The sequence below is a fragment of the Falco cherrug genome, chromosome 4, assembly GCF_023634085.1.
Source record: "Falco cherrug isolate bFalChe1 chromosome 4, bFalChe1.pri, whole genome shotgun sequence".
NCBI lineage: Eukaryota > Metazoa > Chordata > Aves > Falconiformes > Falconidae > Falco > Falco cherrug.
Window position 1 is genome coordinate 73,091,332 of NC_073700.1, and position 16,855 is coordinate 73,108,186.

At 41.0% G+C, this 16,855-nt stretch overlaps 2 protein-coding genes across 11 annotated transcripts in view; both read left to right on the forward strand.

Moving 5' to 3' along the window:
• TRDMT1 (tRNA aspartic acid methyltransferase 1) overlaps positions 1 to 1,036 on the forward strand; it is a 29,041-nt gene extending 28,005 nt beyond the window's left edge. For 8 of the 10 annotated variants that reach the window (XR_008732003.1, XM_055708919.1, XM_055708917.1 and 5 more), the window contains one exon: positions 898 to 1,036. Coding sequence is in view for 7 of the 10 variants with exons in the window: in XM_055708919.1 (XP_055564894.1) it covers positions 898 to 998 (101 nt within the window). In the remaining 3 variants the exon portion in view is untranslated. Of the gene's footprint in view, positions 1 to 532; positions 629 to 897 lie in introns of those variants that run through there. The other 2 variants (XR_008732002.1, XR_008732004.1) reach the window with 2 other exon arrangements.
• Positions 1,037 to 1,828: 792 nt separating this feature from the next.
• The window catches only part of CUBN (cubilin), a 155,177-nt gene continuing 140,150 nt past the window's right edge, over positions 1,829 to 16,855 (forward strand). Inside the window, exons 1-10 of the mRNA XM_055708924.1 lie at positions 1,829 to 2,660; positions 4,764 to 4,931; positions 5,483 to 5,619; positions 6,628 to 6,876; positions 7,194 to 10,543; positions 10,698 to 10,827; positions 11,179 to 11,271; positions 12,274 to 12,312; positions 13,083 to 13,184; positions 14,120 to 14,223. Coding sequence (XP_055564899.1) covers positions 10,419 to 10,543; positions 10,698 to 10,827; positions 11,179 to 11,271; positions 12,274 to 12,312; positions 13,083 to 13,184; positions 14,120 to 14,223 — 593 coding nt within the window. The 5' untranslated portion in view covers positions 1,829 to 2,660; positions 4,764 to 4,931; positions 5,483 to 5,619; positions 6,628 to 6,876; positions 7,194 to 10,418. The remainder of the gene's footprint in view (positions 2,661 to 4,763; positions 4,932 to 5,482; positions 5,620 to 6,627; positions 6,877 to 7,193; positions 10,544 to 10,697; positions 10,828 to 11,178; positions 11,272 to 12,273; positions 12,313 to 13,082; positions 13,185 to 14,119; positions 14,224 to 16,855) is intronic.

Here is a 16,855-nt window from a genome sequence, read left to right on the forward strand (position 1 = left end):
TCATCTTGCATTTGCTTCAACCCAAGTGCACTTTAGCTTACAGCTGCAGTAAGTGAAGAGTGCAAGCAAGGACAGTTATAGAGCAGACCAGCTGGCTGCTGACCACTTCTTCATTCTCAGAAGCTTGGTCACCTTTGACTGTGTGCTCGGTCACCTTTGTGAGCTCAATACACAAGACAGCCCTTTCACAGGCCCAGTTTAATTTTTTCTGGGCCTCCTTTCTTTCTGCCAGTCCATGCACTTGCCATGTGAAGGACGTTTCTGGTGCTCTCTGTATTTCTGAGTGCATTTGACAGGGTCAGCATTGAATTACATGGAAAATCGTTCAGCTGCTTGCTCACTCACTGAGTAAGCCTTGCTCATAGCTTAATCTGTACTGGTGGTATATTGCACTGTGAGACCGATGTGATTTTCTTCAACTGGTTAGAGGGGCTCAGTTTGGAGGTACAATATAAAGCTTATTGAGAAACACAGTTAGTCCATCTGCAGAATCATCATATTTTCTTTCTGCTGTGGCTGTGTTCTTTTGTAGATGTTCTCTAGAGTAGCAGTTGTGCCATGCTACATGTTTCAGGTGCTGCTGCCCCTCACTGAGACTGGTGGATGTTTTGAGCTATCTGAAGAGGAAGTAAGTTAGCATTAGTTACACAACAGAGCCATGTTTTGAGACTTCTTGTTAAACCTTAGAGAAGGCAATACTGCTAATGGAAGAACAGATCCAAATCCAATGAACTGGTTGGGAACTGGTTTTGTAACTTCGTGAATTTTAGTGGGGTGGTGAACCCTGCTGCAATCTGTGATAACTGCATTAAGAACTATTCACTGAAAAAAGGAGTAAACCCGAAAGCTAGGAACAAACCCAGAATAATGACATTGTACTGTATGTTTTTGTTGTAGGCTTTCCTGACAAAGTAACAATAAAGCAATGCTACCGTCTTCTGGGAAACAGCCTCAATGTACATGTAGTGGCAAAATTGATCACCGTTCTACTTGGATAATTCAGAACCTGAATCTGATGAGTACAGACTGGTGACAGAAAATACTTCCAAGAGAAAGCTGATGGCAACTGAACAAAAGGCGTAGCTTACAGAAATACCTTTCCAGACATAGTACGGAACAGTTCTGATATATTTTAATACCTTGCTTTTGTGGTGGATTTGCACTGTATAGAGGTGTGTTATTTAAATGGAAGCTTCCAGCACTTAATTGCTTTACTTAAATATCCTTTTTGCAAAATGGGAAAGAGCAGCATTTACATACACCTCAATGAAAATGGGTAAGACTATTTTATTTTATCTTAAAACCATTTCCTTGGTACAGTATAAAAAAAGCTATAAATATCAAAACTTTTTAAATTAAGTGCAGAGACCAAGTTCTGCATGTAAATGTATTAATTTGTAAATATCAGTGATCCGTTCTTAGTGATGGATTTTTTATATATATTTTTTTCTTTATTGTGTATATGATCTGAAATTCTGTTGGTTTTTTTATAGCTAATGAAACTACAGAATTCAGTATTTTGTATACAGTTTTTCAGAAGACAGTGTCATCCTTATATTTTATGGTTGTCATCTCTCTAAATACTTGTAGGATTCTGGAAACCAACTGTAACTGTCTGGAATGATTTGTTTAGGTGCAGCTGAATAAAAATGCTTCAAGATTATCACAACCCTGACACTAACTTGCGTGTTTCTGTTCTCACTTGATATTATTTAGGATAAGATTATTATTCCTTACCGAAGACCTACACATAAAAGACAAAAAAATGGAAAGGCTCCATGTTTAGGTTCCTGTGGCATAAGAACTGGAGGAAAAACTAAATGGGCCTCTTCTGAAAATTTCTTCACAAAACTTGGTAGTAGTACTGGAAGCGTATGTTGGGATGAAACCACTGCGTATGGCCATCTAGAGCACCACAGCTGTACACAGTCTCATAGAGCTGGACCAAATGTCTTTTTTTTTTTAATTATAAAGTCAGAGTTTAATATCTGAAACAATAGAGAAGTTCATGGCAAAACAGAAAGCCTTCTAAAGAAGCACATGTTCCGTTGGTTATTTTTCCTTACAGAAATTATTATATAGGTATCTAGAGAAAAAAGTCTGAGGGGGGACAAAGCAAGATGATACTTGGTAAGCATCCATTATGGAGCTGGTGTGTCATGAAACTGAAGGATTTTGTAGATTGATCATAGTTCCTGTGCACCAAAGCCACCAATTCTGAAAGAGACTGGGGGTTTGGGGTCCTTTTTTTGGTTTTGTTTTTTTTTTTTCCCCTATAAGATGACATAGGAGCAGTCATGTCGTATTGCATCTAGGCTTGGTAAGACAAGAGAAACTAAAGACCGTAGGGAACGGAGCTGCTGTAGAGAGATACTGCAGCTATTCTCATCTGCCATAGTCGTCCTGAAAAAGAAAAAGAACTTGGTATTGTTATTTTGTGCCATACTTTATCTTACACTGACTCCTTGTGTATTTCTTCTTCAGTCTTGATTTGCATGCTGCTTCTGGACTGTTAAACCAGGAAAAGCTTGGGTTGACCTACTTCAGCCTGTCTTGCTTTCCAAGAACATTTGGATTGTTTGGGCTGTTCCAGCCATAAAAGAGAAACAGAAATGGATTCTCCTAAAAGAGGTCTGAACTAGGTTCTAGAGAAGGATGAGGTTGGCCTCTATCTTTATCTGGTCTCTTGTAGTATTATAATGGCAAAAAGTACTAGACTAATGTTAGGCTGTGCCTACTACTGCAGTGCAAAGAGCAGATACGGTTTTGACAGTGTTAGGAAACATAGTTATGTATTTACACGGTGGTTATTGTGTAGATTTATCAGCCAGGTCAAGAACTAGTAGCTATACAGTCTTGTTCTTGGGAGAAATGTGGTAATAGGAAGATGTGTTGCTATCTAACATGATTGAAACTTGAAACAAAGGAGATCAATTGTATGTATAAATTGGAATTTCTTTCTGCTAACTATGTGAATAGTCTGTTTGTTTTGCCTCACATAATAATTGGCAAAATATTAAGAATTGGTTTTCAATTCCGTAATGTGTAAAACTAACTTTGAAAGTTACCTAGCTCTATCTAAAACTGATACAGCAATACAGCCTGCTGCATGTTAACAGTGAACTTTAATTCAATGTGATTGTGAAGACTGAAATTTGTTTGCTAATCAGAGCTGTTTCTGAAGGAGATACTTTGAAAGAACAGATTTCAGAGTTGTAAATACATATTTGTGTATTTTGCCCCTGCTAACCCTGTAATACTAGTGCAGCTAAATTGAGTGACTGCTGCTTATCCCGTCAGTTTGTCATTAATAGATGGATTTACTGAGCTCTGTTGGGTTGTACCTGCTTGACCTCACTTGATGATCAATCACATTGCTTCCTTTTCCAAGCAGTCTCCTAATCATAAGTGCTTTGCAGCCTACATCAGTACTGCACTTTGCAACTTCAGTTTTCATGGCAATGAAATGGATTACAAAAGGAGCTGAAAGGTAAATGAGTGCAATATGGAAGACAGCTCTGGAAATGGAAGGAAATTTCCAGAATCTATTTTTGGGTTTTGTTGCTCACTTGTTCTACACACCTGAAATACATTTCATTATCTGAGTGAGATGATGTGGTTGCGCTCCCTCAATTTTAATATGACATCCTTTTCCTCAGTGGAGCTTCTTTGGTGGTGTCATTTATGCAGTCAGTTTGGAAGCTTGCCTGTTGCCTTACAGAATGTCTTACCAACGCAAACTTGTTTTCACCTGAGTTGATCTAGGGATTCCCTATACTGTTTCTTCTAGAACATGTGAAGTTACTAAAATACCATTTAATGCAGTGGGTTTGAATATGTTTTGATACATGAATTCAAAATTTTTCAGTGGAGGTGCCTTCTTCCATGCAGTGAATATAAGGCTCCTACCCACAGCCTTTATCATCTCATCTTTTGCTGACCCTTGTAGGAGTAAGAATCGTCAGGAATCTGAGAGTTACAGGCTGGAAAAACATTGATCTGTGGTAACACTATCGTATGTCATAAACTTAATCATAGATAAGCCCATTTTATTTTCTAAAGAGACATCTCAACAGAAATCTGAACAGATCCAGTGCTTCAGTGACTGTACAGTTCTGCTTTAGCAGTTGTTACACATTTCTAAAATAAATAGAAAATGTAGCAAATACTTCTTACATACCAAGAATGAACTTACTCGTTCTTAGCTCACCATTTGATTTCTCTGTTCTATTTGCTTGCTGTTCATACTGAGGTTTAACACTGCTGCCTTTTTGTATAGATAGTGAATTATATTTCTTGTCCTTAGCAATTTAGTATATTTTGCCTCTTTAGATACTTGGAAAGACTTAGGTGCTGTCTGTACATTTTTTCTGCATGGTGTTTAAAGAATATGAGTAAAGATTTGGAGGCGACAAAATAATAATTTGTTAAGAATACTAAGCATTTCTGGGCAGTCTTAAGTAGTGTATAAAGTAGAAGTGGTCAAAGAAATATCTGAGAAAAAATAATGTGAAAGTGTAATAAACTAGGCATAGAGCCCCAAATGAATTCCAGTAACCATTTTCCTTTTGCCTGTGGAAACATGAATATTCTAGTGTTATAGCCTCATTAGGGGAAGTTTATGCTTGTTTAGTAACAACTTGTTTAAATAGATCACTGATATTTAAGACACCAGGGAAAATGAAATACTAAGTAATGATAGTATGTCAATTTAAATGTTATTATGAAGAGCATGAAGAGATATGTGTTATTTTTATCTTTAGCTGATTACAAGGTTTGGGGAATTTATATAGCTGTTGAAGAAAAGAAGTATGTGGCCTGAGATGACTAGGCAGCCACTTGTGAAGGCAAGACAACTGGGTGGTTTTCTTTTACTTTCTTCCACCTGGTCCTTTTGACAGTTGGAGGAAGCGTGGACAAGGGATGTCTTGGTAAGAGCTCTGATGAAGCAAGAAGCAAGAGTTGGAAGGGCTAAAATTGAGTGGAATACACCACTTTTAGTGAGAGAGGGTCGTTGGAGGGAGTTTCAGGTGGCCACTCTAGTTAGGTACCCTTCACTGGGATTCAGAAAACTGCAGCAAAAAAGTCCCTAAAATCTTCTCCAGTGGGAGGCATCTCTGATTTTTAAATACAGGAGTACCTCCTGAAATCCCAGCTTCATTGAGAGCATGCTGGTCTTGTCCTTTTGTCCATGCACTGAGCATTGTAACTCAAGCATTTTTAAATTACAGCCCAGCATTTGGAAGCAAGCACATTGCTGCTGCTGTATTGTCTCACACCTAGACAGTAACAAGTAGTTCTGATTAGCTCAAATATTTGCCCAATATATATTTAAAAAAAAAAAATAATCCCATTCTGTTTATAAATTTTACACTTAAAAATGGGATTCTACTGAGAATTAATATTTCTGAGTGGCATTTTGACTGTGTATTGATCTTGCTTACAATGTGGCATTACTTATTCATTGTGCATGTGTTGTAAGGTGAAGCATGGAGAGAGGGAGAAGACAGGACAAGTTCATGGAAGAAAAATCCTTTGAGACTACTGAGTAATAGCCTTCTGGCAGAAGAAGTTCCCAAGCTACGAATAAAATGGAGGCCGAGAAAGTACCTAGGAGAGGTACTGCATGTGTTTGCCCCTTCATGTATCCTTCGTTTCCTAACTACCTGCTCTTGGTCACTGTTGGAGACAGGGTAGTCAATCTTTTTCTAACCCAGTTTGACCACTCGTACTTCCTTATATTTGTATGGTGACAGAATGCCGATATTTGTGATCACAGCATCAATACACAGCAGATGATTTGTGGACTTGGCTCAGATCTAAGCCTCTATATGAAGCCAACAGTACAGAATAGAATGAATTTGAGGGAGGTTGTGCAGCCAAGTCCATTCATGGCTTTAGGGTTAGTAGTGGAGAACGGTGGCTATGCAAATGGAGTCCCTAAAAATAACTCCAGTGTACATTGCTTTAACAACAATCATTAATTTAGCAATTAGAATGTGCTAAAAGGACTGGAATAATAGAAAAGAACAAAGCCAATGTAACTGACTGAAAATTTTAGAAAAAATGAAACAGAAAATAGGAAGCATCAAAGTGGTTGGTAGTTAGTAGAAATAATGCGTAGGAAGAAAAATCAGAAAAAGAGGAACTGAAATACGAGTCTCATAATGCAATTAAAAAACTTTATCACAATGAAGGCAGTTACATATTAAGTAACCTAGGTAGACTTGAGACAGTAGATCAGTTCCAGTTGAAGTAGCTAAATACATCAAAGCTCATATCTTTGCTCTTTGCTATTAAAAATGGAAAACCTGGATTTCCTGGACAGTTAGTTTAACTTCATCAGCAGGTAACTTATTAACTTCAACTCTGTTGAGGGAGCAAAATCTTAAGCAGGTGTCAGAGGGCAGTATGCTGAAAGTAAAAGAAATCCCTAAGAAGTGGTGTGGGAAATGGAGGCTTGCAGCTGCCCTGGGGAAGGTGCTGCAGCCATAAAACTCTCCAGCCATGTGAAGAAAAGGAGGGAAGTGATGATGGATGGTTATAGGTAAGGGACAGAAGGAGGAATGTTATTTTTCAGTCACCCCTGCTTCTTGTAAACTTTGTGGTTGTTGATTCTCTGTGTAGGGCCTGATACCAGCTTAGTGCTTGATTGTCTCAGAGCTGCAGGGACACACAGAAAGAGCTGAATTTGATACAGAACATTGTTTACACCAGCAATTTGCACATACGTACCGTGGAGGTGACAGTACTGCTTCATATGTTATGTGTCACTTTTGAACACTGGAATATTAGAAAGAGGAGAGATGAAAGAGGATCCAGGAAAGTGAAGATGGAAGTACTGAGAGACATGACCGCAGCTGAGGGAAAACACAGGTAAATGTGCACTACTCAGGATTAAACCAGTGACGGGGCTGGATTTATGATTATTTCAAATATTTAATTCATAACATTGAATAGCGGGGATCTCTTTTGCATCTGTAGAACAAAAGAATTATCTATTAGTCTTCCATTAAATTATTAGCCAGGTTGGGATTCACACCAAGAGTTGCCCTTTCCCCCATACATTGTCACAGATCTGTGTCATGTCTCTGCATCTGAGTTGACTTTCTAGGCGCAATTAATGCGTATTGAATTTTTGGCGATAATCTGAGTCGACTCCTGTCTTCTACAGCAGCATCTTTCCATTGCAGGCACATACTGCTAGAGAAGTAGAGGGATATCACCATTTCATTTCACACAGCTACACAAGATGGTGGTAAATTGTAGTCCCTGCTAGTAAGGATGAACTTCAATCAGAATTAGAGACAAATGCTCCATTACTTCCTGCCAAATCTGTGCACAACCTATACTCTAGAGGTATTTCCTCAGCCATTATGTCGGTAAGGTAATGAATGATCTCTCCCAGGAGGAGTAGTTCATGCCAGTTCTTGTCAGAAAGAACAGCCCCTATTCTTATGCCAGATATTTGCAGGTTTTCCGCTCTGTTCTTCCAAAAATGATGTCTCAGTCCAGTATGTTTCAGTAAAATTAAAAGGTGTGAACCTGTTTTTTTTCTCCTTAAGATGGTTTATAGATTTCCCAGCTTGGCCAGCCTAAGGTTTACACTCATTAGGAATAGAGTGTAATTAACTAAAATCTGGAAGGTCTAATTAAGTGGAAAATAGTGTCATGCAAAGTTTAGATGTCCAGAGCTCTCTTTCCATCCTATAATCAGTGCATAGTCAAAGTTACCTGGTTTTCAGGTCAACTTTTTTTCTAAGCTATAAAGCTTGCAGGCAGACAAGGTGCATTTCTTTTTCCTCCTTGCATTAACAGCTTTCTCCCCATCCTCTATGGTTTATTCTCATTGGTCATTTGGTATATCAGAGTTAATTAGTTGGAAAGGAAAGCTTGAAATAAGGATTAACAGGCACCAGAGAGGGGCAATACATACTGAGTATGCGAAAGAAGTGAATAGAGAAAAGGAAGGATTTTGTGGGTCACAGCTGAAGTCCAGGCTGAAAACTGTCAGCATACAATGGACTTTGTGAGAGAAAGTCTTTGAAGTAGCAGGCTGGCTGAATGCATGCATAAGTAGTACAGGTTTGGTTGACCCGTAGTTTCTTCACCTTGACGCTGAACTGACAAGTTGTAAAAACTCAGTACAAAACCCAAACCAAAACAGCAAAAAAACCCCAAACAGACATCAGAACTGACATGAAGAATGTTAGAGAGCACTAGTTTAATGGACAGTACTAGGATACCTAGAGGCAGAAGGTGTCCGGTTGACTAGACAGAAACATCAGTAATTTGTCTATGCTCTGCTATTCCTGAATAGTTCAGAGCAAAGAGCATAATGGTGAATTAAAAAAACCAACATGGAGGCAGATTCTCAGCTCGTGTGACATCCATAGCTCATTTGGATTGACTGGAGCAGTGACAGTTTTCAACGACTGAGGATACAATTCTGTATTTTCATGTAAACATTATCCCCTATGATGGTAAAGGACAAAACATGGAAACTCCTCTTCATGTTCCTCTGTTCCGGCAGCAACAGCTGGAGGCCACAGGCTGCTGTGGAGCAGGTGAACATCCACAGAGCTGAGCTGCTGCTACCGCACTAGTAGCCATGTGGGATGGGCTGTCTGGTGTGAGTTCAGGAGGTTCACCTCTGCCCTTCCAGATCTGTAGGCAGCAGCAGTAACTGCTGGGTTACCTGGATCACAGTCTGAGCCCAGGAAAGATGGCCAGCAGGCTCATGCTGTTCTGAATTCTCAGAGAAGTTTCTAAAACCACAGATAATGTAATAAAAATCTAGGTGGAGGTGGTGGGATGCAGCTGATACAGTCTCAAACATTATAGGTATTCACAGTAAAGATCAAGTTAGCAGCAGCACCACCAACCTTAGGTGTCCTGGCTTCATATTAATTTTTACAGTCCACATCTGTCTCTCTTTGAGGTGACACGAGTCTTTTTTGTCACCACATCCAGTCTCTTTACAGGGTGCTTTGACCTCAAAACATTTCTGTCTGTAAAAGCTGTAGGGTTCATTCAACCCCCCAGCCCCAGGGCATGTCCTGCATTGTCTGTGGGACATGTGTGGGTGACAAGTGCAAGCTGGAGCAGAAAAGAAGGCTGGACAGGGTTAGGAAGTGCAGGAGCTCTCTGGCCTCCAGGATGGTCTGGGGCTTAAAGGATCAGTGAGGTGGTGACTACTGTTATCTTCAAGCAAGAGCAGTTACAACTGTTGCTACTCTCTTTCTCAGTAGAGTTTTGGAATGCGAGTAATCTGGATGAGTTGTCTACCAAGCAAAATGGAAAATCAAAAAGAACGGTGGTGGGCCTGCAGGTTCAGGTAGCTCCTAGCATGAGGAAGGAAAACATACACAAAGCTCCCCTGAGCAGGGAGAGTAAAGCACAGCAAAGCCTTGTGCAAGGGCAATAGGGAGACTGACAAAAGCAAAGGGGAGGTGGGATGTGGACTCTCATGGTTTCCAGCAGCAACAGCTTGGGCCTCAGAGACAAGTACTGACAAGCATCTGGGTGGGACACTTCTGTTGAGAAGGCTATGAGGTACTGCTGAAGGGTAGAGGAAAATGGGGTCAAGATTAAAATTTTGGCTCTCAAAACATATTAATTTTTTGCAATTACTTTTGAGCCTCCTTTGAATTCTTCCTTGGTCTTTTGCATTGTCTATGGCTGGCCCTGAATTTGGGAGCCCTAGTGTGTGCAGTGAAGACAGCCCACACATGCCAAACAAAATACAGTCCCCTTTGTGTGTGATCATCTCCCCAGCATCTGGGGACTGAGTCATCCTCGAGTCAGAGCAACCATATTTGGTTAAAATTGAATTTTGCTGCTGTTGTAATCCATGGGATGCTCTTTGGTACTGCTAACTTGTTTGTCATCTGCCCAACAAATTACTGCCTGGAAGCTTCTCTTTCAATAAAAATATTCCTTGCCAGCCACTTTGGGTTTTATTTGTGGAGTTGGGGTTGGGTTTTTTTGGTAACAATTTAGGTCCTTTAGTGCTGCCAGATAGTTTTTCCTTTGCCCATGTTGTGCATCGTGTGGGGAGAGCAAGCTGTTCCTGCAGTAGCCAGCTGCAGATTACTAGGTGCTCTGAGACACAGGGGTGCTCAGCTGTACAAAGGTCAAACATAATGATAAAATAGAGGCAGATTTCAATTAATGATATTTCAAAGCTACTGACACCAAAAGGCAAAAAGAGAAAAATGCATTTAATGTCTATAGAGGATTTGCATGCTGTCAATCTTTAATTAAGATACCTGACAGAAAGTTCACCGTTGCAAGACAAGACAGCAGAATGGGCACCTTGTGAATCAAGAGCTGAGAGCAAAGGGCACCTGGGCTTGCAAAAGTACAATTCAGCACTGGAGGTTTCACTTCAAACACAGGAGAGCTGGAAGAGAGCAATGCTTTGGGCTGCTGCTGCTCCTGCTCCTGGGCTTTTACTTGTGTTATTATTACTTACTGGATTAAGCTGTGAATCAAACCACCATGAAAAAAAGAGACAGAAAAGAACCATTTATGACAAGCAGTAAGTACCATTGCTTGCAAGTGCATTTGTTCATATGGCGGCTTCTAAGTGCCAGTAACGGGAACAGAATGGCTTTACTGCAGCTCTATTTTCCATACCCTTTGGCAGACATCTGTAACTAAATGATCTCTTTGTTTTTTCTCTAACACAACAGGCCTCGTTTGTCCTCAGAGCAGGGTAATTTAGTGTTCTATGCTGGCTCCAGCAAAAATATTGAATTTAGAACTGGACTACTGGGGAAAATAAAGATCAATGAAGAAGACCTCGCAGAACTTTTTAGCCAGGTGATATAGTTACTTTTCTTTAATATGTTTTCATTTTCAGTTTTGCACATTAATTGTTTGTCTCCAGGATTTGTCTTAGGAAATTTTTGATGTGTTTTGTATGGTGGCTATTTTATATTCTCTGTGCAAGTACTCTAATATGAAAGTAAGCTGTTGCAGAGTTGTAATCATGCCATTTCAGCAAATAATTAAAACTGTATATGTAACAGAGCTCTATTTAAGTGGACTTTATAACACTAAAGTTAAGCAAGTCTGAAACTTTCCTAAGCTTCTGAAAAAGCAAAGCTTGTTTACATTTGTAAGCTCTTGAAAAAGTCAAGCTTGTTTCACTTCATCTCTGTTTAAATTTAGGTGAGAGAAAATAATGCGGAGATTCGAGAACTTAAAAGAGCTAATGGTGCCTCTCAGAACGTGTCCCAGCAGGTTGCTCTGCTGACCTCCCAGGTAAGCCATACCCTCATGTTACCCTCCTCCAGCATTCACAGTTTTCCATTCCTCAGATTAACATTGTTACCTGATTCATTTCAATATTTTGGGACTCCAGAGACCTGGGGCAGAGTCCATATTTGATATCAGCTCGGTCTGTGTTTAACGTTGAGATACTTATTCAGTAACTCTGGAGACAATAAAAATAATTCCTGTAAATCCTATAATTTCCAGTTACCAGGATGCTGCTTTTGTTCACTGTCAACATCTGTATGGTCTATATACTCTAATATTTATGGAAGTGAAATCCCACTAAATTCAGGAAATGGGCCATATATGTTCTTAAAGTTGTTACACAGACATTCCATTCCATAGGTGAAATGGGCTGTAGGGGTTGGCAGTGGAAAGAAAAGACCTATGCAGTAGTTTTGTCTCTTCCCCGCTAGTGAAGATTTTTGTCCAACAAAAGGTTTTGAAATCTTTGTCTGACTTAGTTTAAGTGTCTTTTGTTATAGTGTTGCTCCAGGTTCCTTACAGGAAAATATTTTATAGCCTAAGAGACCTCCCTTTAGGGAAAGTGTGCTACTACGTATCCTCATATTCCCTGGTTCAGTTTCAGCTTGCTGTTAGTGGTTGTAACCCACTGAGACATGGTGAGCCTATTCTTGGCTTTTGGCGTGCTGCCTCAGACCTCCATCCTTTGCATGCTTGCAAGCACCCAAACAGTCCTGCTGGAATATTTACATTCTGAATGTTGAGCACCTGAATGCGTCTTCACAAGACTGAGTCTTGTTCTTTGGAACCAAACTGGGACATATTTAAGCTGTCATTTTCTGAACAGCCTAAACCACCAAAATCCCAGTGAATGGGCCTGATTTGAACCTGATTGTCACCTGGTTTCACATACCAGATATAATTTTTTTCTCTTAAGAAAGTATTTTGTTCATCTACCAGCATCCAGTACATGCTTCTGTGATCACTGCCATACCAAGCACAATGCAATTTGCATTTCTCTTGCAGATCGTGAGTCTTGATAACAGACTTCAAAGATTAGAGCAGGTGAGTAAATGGGAAGCAAACTAGACATCAAAAAAGAAAAACACTGCCCCAAGTAAATAAAGTGAGGTTACAGTGATTAAATAGCTGAATTATTTCTTTCCTCTCCTGTATTATTCAGGAAAACTTTATTTTGGTAACAGGAGGTAAAAAAACTCCCAAGATTTGTGGAGGAGGTGAAATGCGCCTTACAAAATATAAACAGTGCAGGAGCTTGCATCCTTAAAGGAAAAACAGTTGTACACTTAAGAACAACAACTAGATACCAAGGAGAAGTAAACTCTTCCTTCACTAATCTGTCAAGGTGAAGACTGGAGGATTCAAACTGGATTTTATATTGCACTGGAAGTAGCTGATTTTCAACAGTCACCTGCTTCTACACTGAGCTTGTCACAAGCCACAGCTACAGCTGCCAGTAAAAGCAGTTGTCAGATGAGTCACCCGTGGAATCGAGAAGACAGATAATCCTCCATCTAGACTCATAGCCTGTGGCTTATGTCTCTGTTAATATTTACTTCTTGCATGGCTTTTGCCATTCTAGTTCTTGTAGCTGGCCATTCTGTGTAAGACCAATTGTATTAGTCATTATTTTGTACAGGGATAAGCAGAATAGCTCAAAACCTATACAAATCAACCTTGCTGGGGAAAAAAAAGGGGGTGGGGGCAGGAAGGGAATCCAAGAAAGAATGGCGGGGGGAGGGGAAAAAGTTTTACTTGAGAATAAACACCAAATAAGCAGGAACCTCATCTTCTGCTCTTTTCCTGGGTTGCAGGCTCTCCAGGGGAAAGCCTGCAGTAGTAACCCCTGTGAAAACTCAGGGACCTGTGTAAACTCACTGGATGGTTTCTTTTGCCTCTGCCCCAGCAACTGGCAGGTGAGTCTTTAGCCTCCTTGAACGTGGACCATGTATTTTAACTGTGAGGATACACCTGACGCTGTAATTGTGATGAAACATAGCATTTTAAGGTTGCTCAGGGCAGAATGGGATATACTGAACAGCAAAACAGCAGTATCACAGTTACTGTTTGGTTGAAGGACAACACATTTGCTTCTCAACAATATCAATATATACCAAAAAAATGAACCCCAAACCATTGGGCCACACCCTGCACTGTTACACAGGGGTGATGGCCCACAAAGCCAGCAATGCTTGGCAGTTCCCACAGCGGAGAATTAGTCGTTGGTTTTTGCTGAGCAGTGAACTGAACTGCATGCCTTCCTGTTGATCTTATGCAAGGATAGACAGAGAATGGGGAAAGGGAAGGATATTTATTCACACTCAAACAAATAAGACACAGGGGGATGTAAGTAATCAGTCCTGTTCTGAGTTTTTTAAAACCAAAGACTTTACTGGCAAAGGCTTCAGTGGTGCTGTTACATGCACTAGAGATAGAGAAGTTGTATCTTCTTCTCAAAGGCTCTCAACTTTAAAGTTATCCGAGCAAGATTTGGATCACAATTGCTCTACTTTCAGTCTTAATAAAACAGCATCTCCTGACAGAAACTGTTTGAAAGTAAGTCTTCTGAGCCTTTTGCCAGCAAGTTGGAAAGTAGGGGGGAGGACAGTACTATGCTGTCCATATGCTTTGTACAAACATCTGAAATATTTTATCCCCCATCTGACTGATAACCAGGGTCACAAAAACACAGCTGAAAAATAGAGTTTTGTTATAATGTTTCATAAGGGAAGCTGTGTTGATAGCAGCCCATGGTTTATATATCTTTGGAAACTATATTAAACATTGGCTGCATGGTTTGCTTAATTTCTCAGTTATTTGGAAAATAAACTGGTTTTCCATTTCATCTTAGGGCCTCCTGTGTTCAGTGGATGTTAATGAATGCCAGATTTATGCTGGAACAGCGTTAGGCTGCCAGAATGGAGCCACTTGTGTGAACACACCAGGCAGCTACAGGTAACTTTTCAAAACTAGACACAAAAACCTTATGTAAAATACTCAGCAATTTTTGTACCCCATATCACACCTGCAGCACAAGTGCTAGGAGTAAGTCTGTTTAGTATCGATGCACTATCATCCCTTTCAGTCTGAGAGAATATAAAATCCTTAATACACCATACACCGAGCCCACCACAGACACAGAAGGCCCTCCGAAGCCATTGCCTGCTTTGGCATAAGAAGAGCAGCAAGAACCAGGTTTGTCATATGACCATTCTGGGGAAAAGGGCTGCCAACTGGAGACTGGTTCCAGTGACCCTACAACCCTCTGTTGTAGGTGCAGATGCTTTAATGGAAATTTGCTGCACCGTAGGATGTAGATGGCGTGTTGACATGCAGCATGCTGGTCTGTAACCAGCACTCACCAATGTGCCCATCTAGCACAGCCATGTTATCTTCCTTCCGTTATCACCCACCCCTTGAGACCAAAGGGAACGAGGAGATGAAGGAGTGAACAGCTTTGGCCCAGCAAAGGTTTTGAGTTGCTGGAAACCTCTTGAATATATGGGCACCCTTGATCGTTGGCATTCCCAGCACACTGCATAACTGAGAAATGCCTTCAGCTCCTCCAGAAATAGAGGCACTGCTGATACTGTAGCAGAGCAAGCAATGCACAGTGCTGCCAGGCACGAAGGGAGGAGAAATGCTGTCTGCAGCGGGTGGCCAGGAGGCTCTCTGTGTTGTGGGCTTCCATAGACATGAGGTCCCTGGAGCATATTCTTCTCTGGCTGTGCCCAGCTCCTTAGGAAACATGCTCTTGTTTACAGGGCAAGCCATCCTGAATGTTCTGTGTCTGATTTTCCAAAATGTCAAACAATCTGGTATATAAATAACTTTCAGATATAATACAAAGCTACCCCTGTGCAATGGGAACGAGCAGGCTGGAAAGCATGCCACAGCTTTCTGCAAAGCATTTTGTCTCCTGCTTCAGTGTGAAAACCTTGGCCCCCACAAATATTTGCTTGGTGTAACACTGGTTTATAGTGCTTTGTCAGTTCTTGGAAGAATGTCACACAAGGGAAGTTCTGCAGTGCTCCTCACGCTTCAGCATTAACACTGAGCCTGCTGAGGTGTCACTGGTACATGATGCTTCCTGCCAGCTTTCCTTTGATTTTAAAGGATGTTTCTAGCTTGCCTGCAGCTACCCCAATACAGACTTTTGTTGAGGAAACAACACGCAAAGCAGCCTGCCTTTACTTGTTGTTTCTTAACGAGCTCAGAGATGTGATGTATAGGTGTGTGACTAAATTAAGGTTTGAGAGGACAAACCCTCTGCCATTCTCACAAGTGTTGTTATTGTGTTAGTACAGTCATGATTCCTGTAAGTTTCTTCCCCAATGTAATTCTTGCCCTGCTTGGTACTTGCTGAATCAATGCTTCCTGAAAGGAACTAAGACCTCTCTATAAGTCACCCAAATCTTAATATTACTGCTTTTGCATTACACCCTCGGTATTATTGTTTAATCCTTTCCCCTACTCCATTGTATTGTCTTCACAGTCTCCCTTCACATACCGGCTTACTTATTTCTGAGTGCTCCCCTGATGTTAAATCCATCCCCAGGTAGTGTGACCTGGCTCTTTTCAACAACTCTTAAGAACATTGCTGCTAAATTTTCTGGGACCCAGCAACCCAGGTCACCCCACTCCTGCTCTGGTGTAGTTATATACAGCAGCATGGACTGCAGATAAAGAAAAGGGTGATGTTTAACTTTCCATAGCCCTAAGAGATAACACCAGGTGAAGGGCAGTACTGGATTAGGTACTGTGAAGTGGAGCATAACGCAGTCTTCGCTCCCTATTCAGATTCTTTACCTGCATGCATCAAGCCGCAATTTGGGAAAGCACTGAAGTGTGAGGGAAAAGATGGGTATTCAGGAAATACCTTCCTGAATCAGGACTGTAAGGGGACATTGCGTCATTTGGATGAAAGGCTGTGAGAGTCCCCAAGTCTATCAGACTTTTGTGTGAGAACCAGAATAATGGGGGCCTCATCACAACGTGCTATCAGCAATGGGAGAGAAGCAGGACAGTGCCGAGCAGCAGTGCGTTGCAATTTGGCTGAAGCTCCTTGTGGTGTGACCTACTTCTTGAAACTGTTCTCTGAGCAACTTCAGATGGGAGCAGATTAATCTTTGCCAGACTAGGCAGGAGACAGTGCCATTGTCCTGCTTCGGAGCCAGTCAGATTGCCTTGCTGTGTCCTTTGGAGTTGAACATGAGGCTCTGAATGTACTTTGAACATACAAAGGCGATCTGGTTCCCTGACCTGTTGCCTCTGTGCTTGCCCAGGTTGAGCTAATGCACTGGCAGGATGGTGTTGGTCTGTGTGCTGTCTCTTACAATAATGAACTTGCTGTCTTACAGTACTGCAGACTGCAGTTAAGCATTAAGCTACTGTGATTCTTTAAGCCTGAGTTCATGTGGGTTGCTTGTCCTGGGTGCAGCATTTAGTTGCCTGCAATTGGCTTATCACACTGCTATTTCAATTGAGCATGTGATACTGACAGGGACAGTAGCGGCTTATTAATAAATTGCTCCAAGGTCCAGATCAGCTGCACTGGAATACCCTGATTCAAATTCTGCAGATAAAT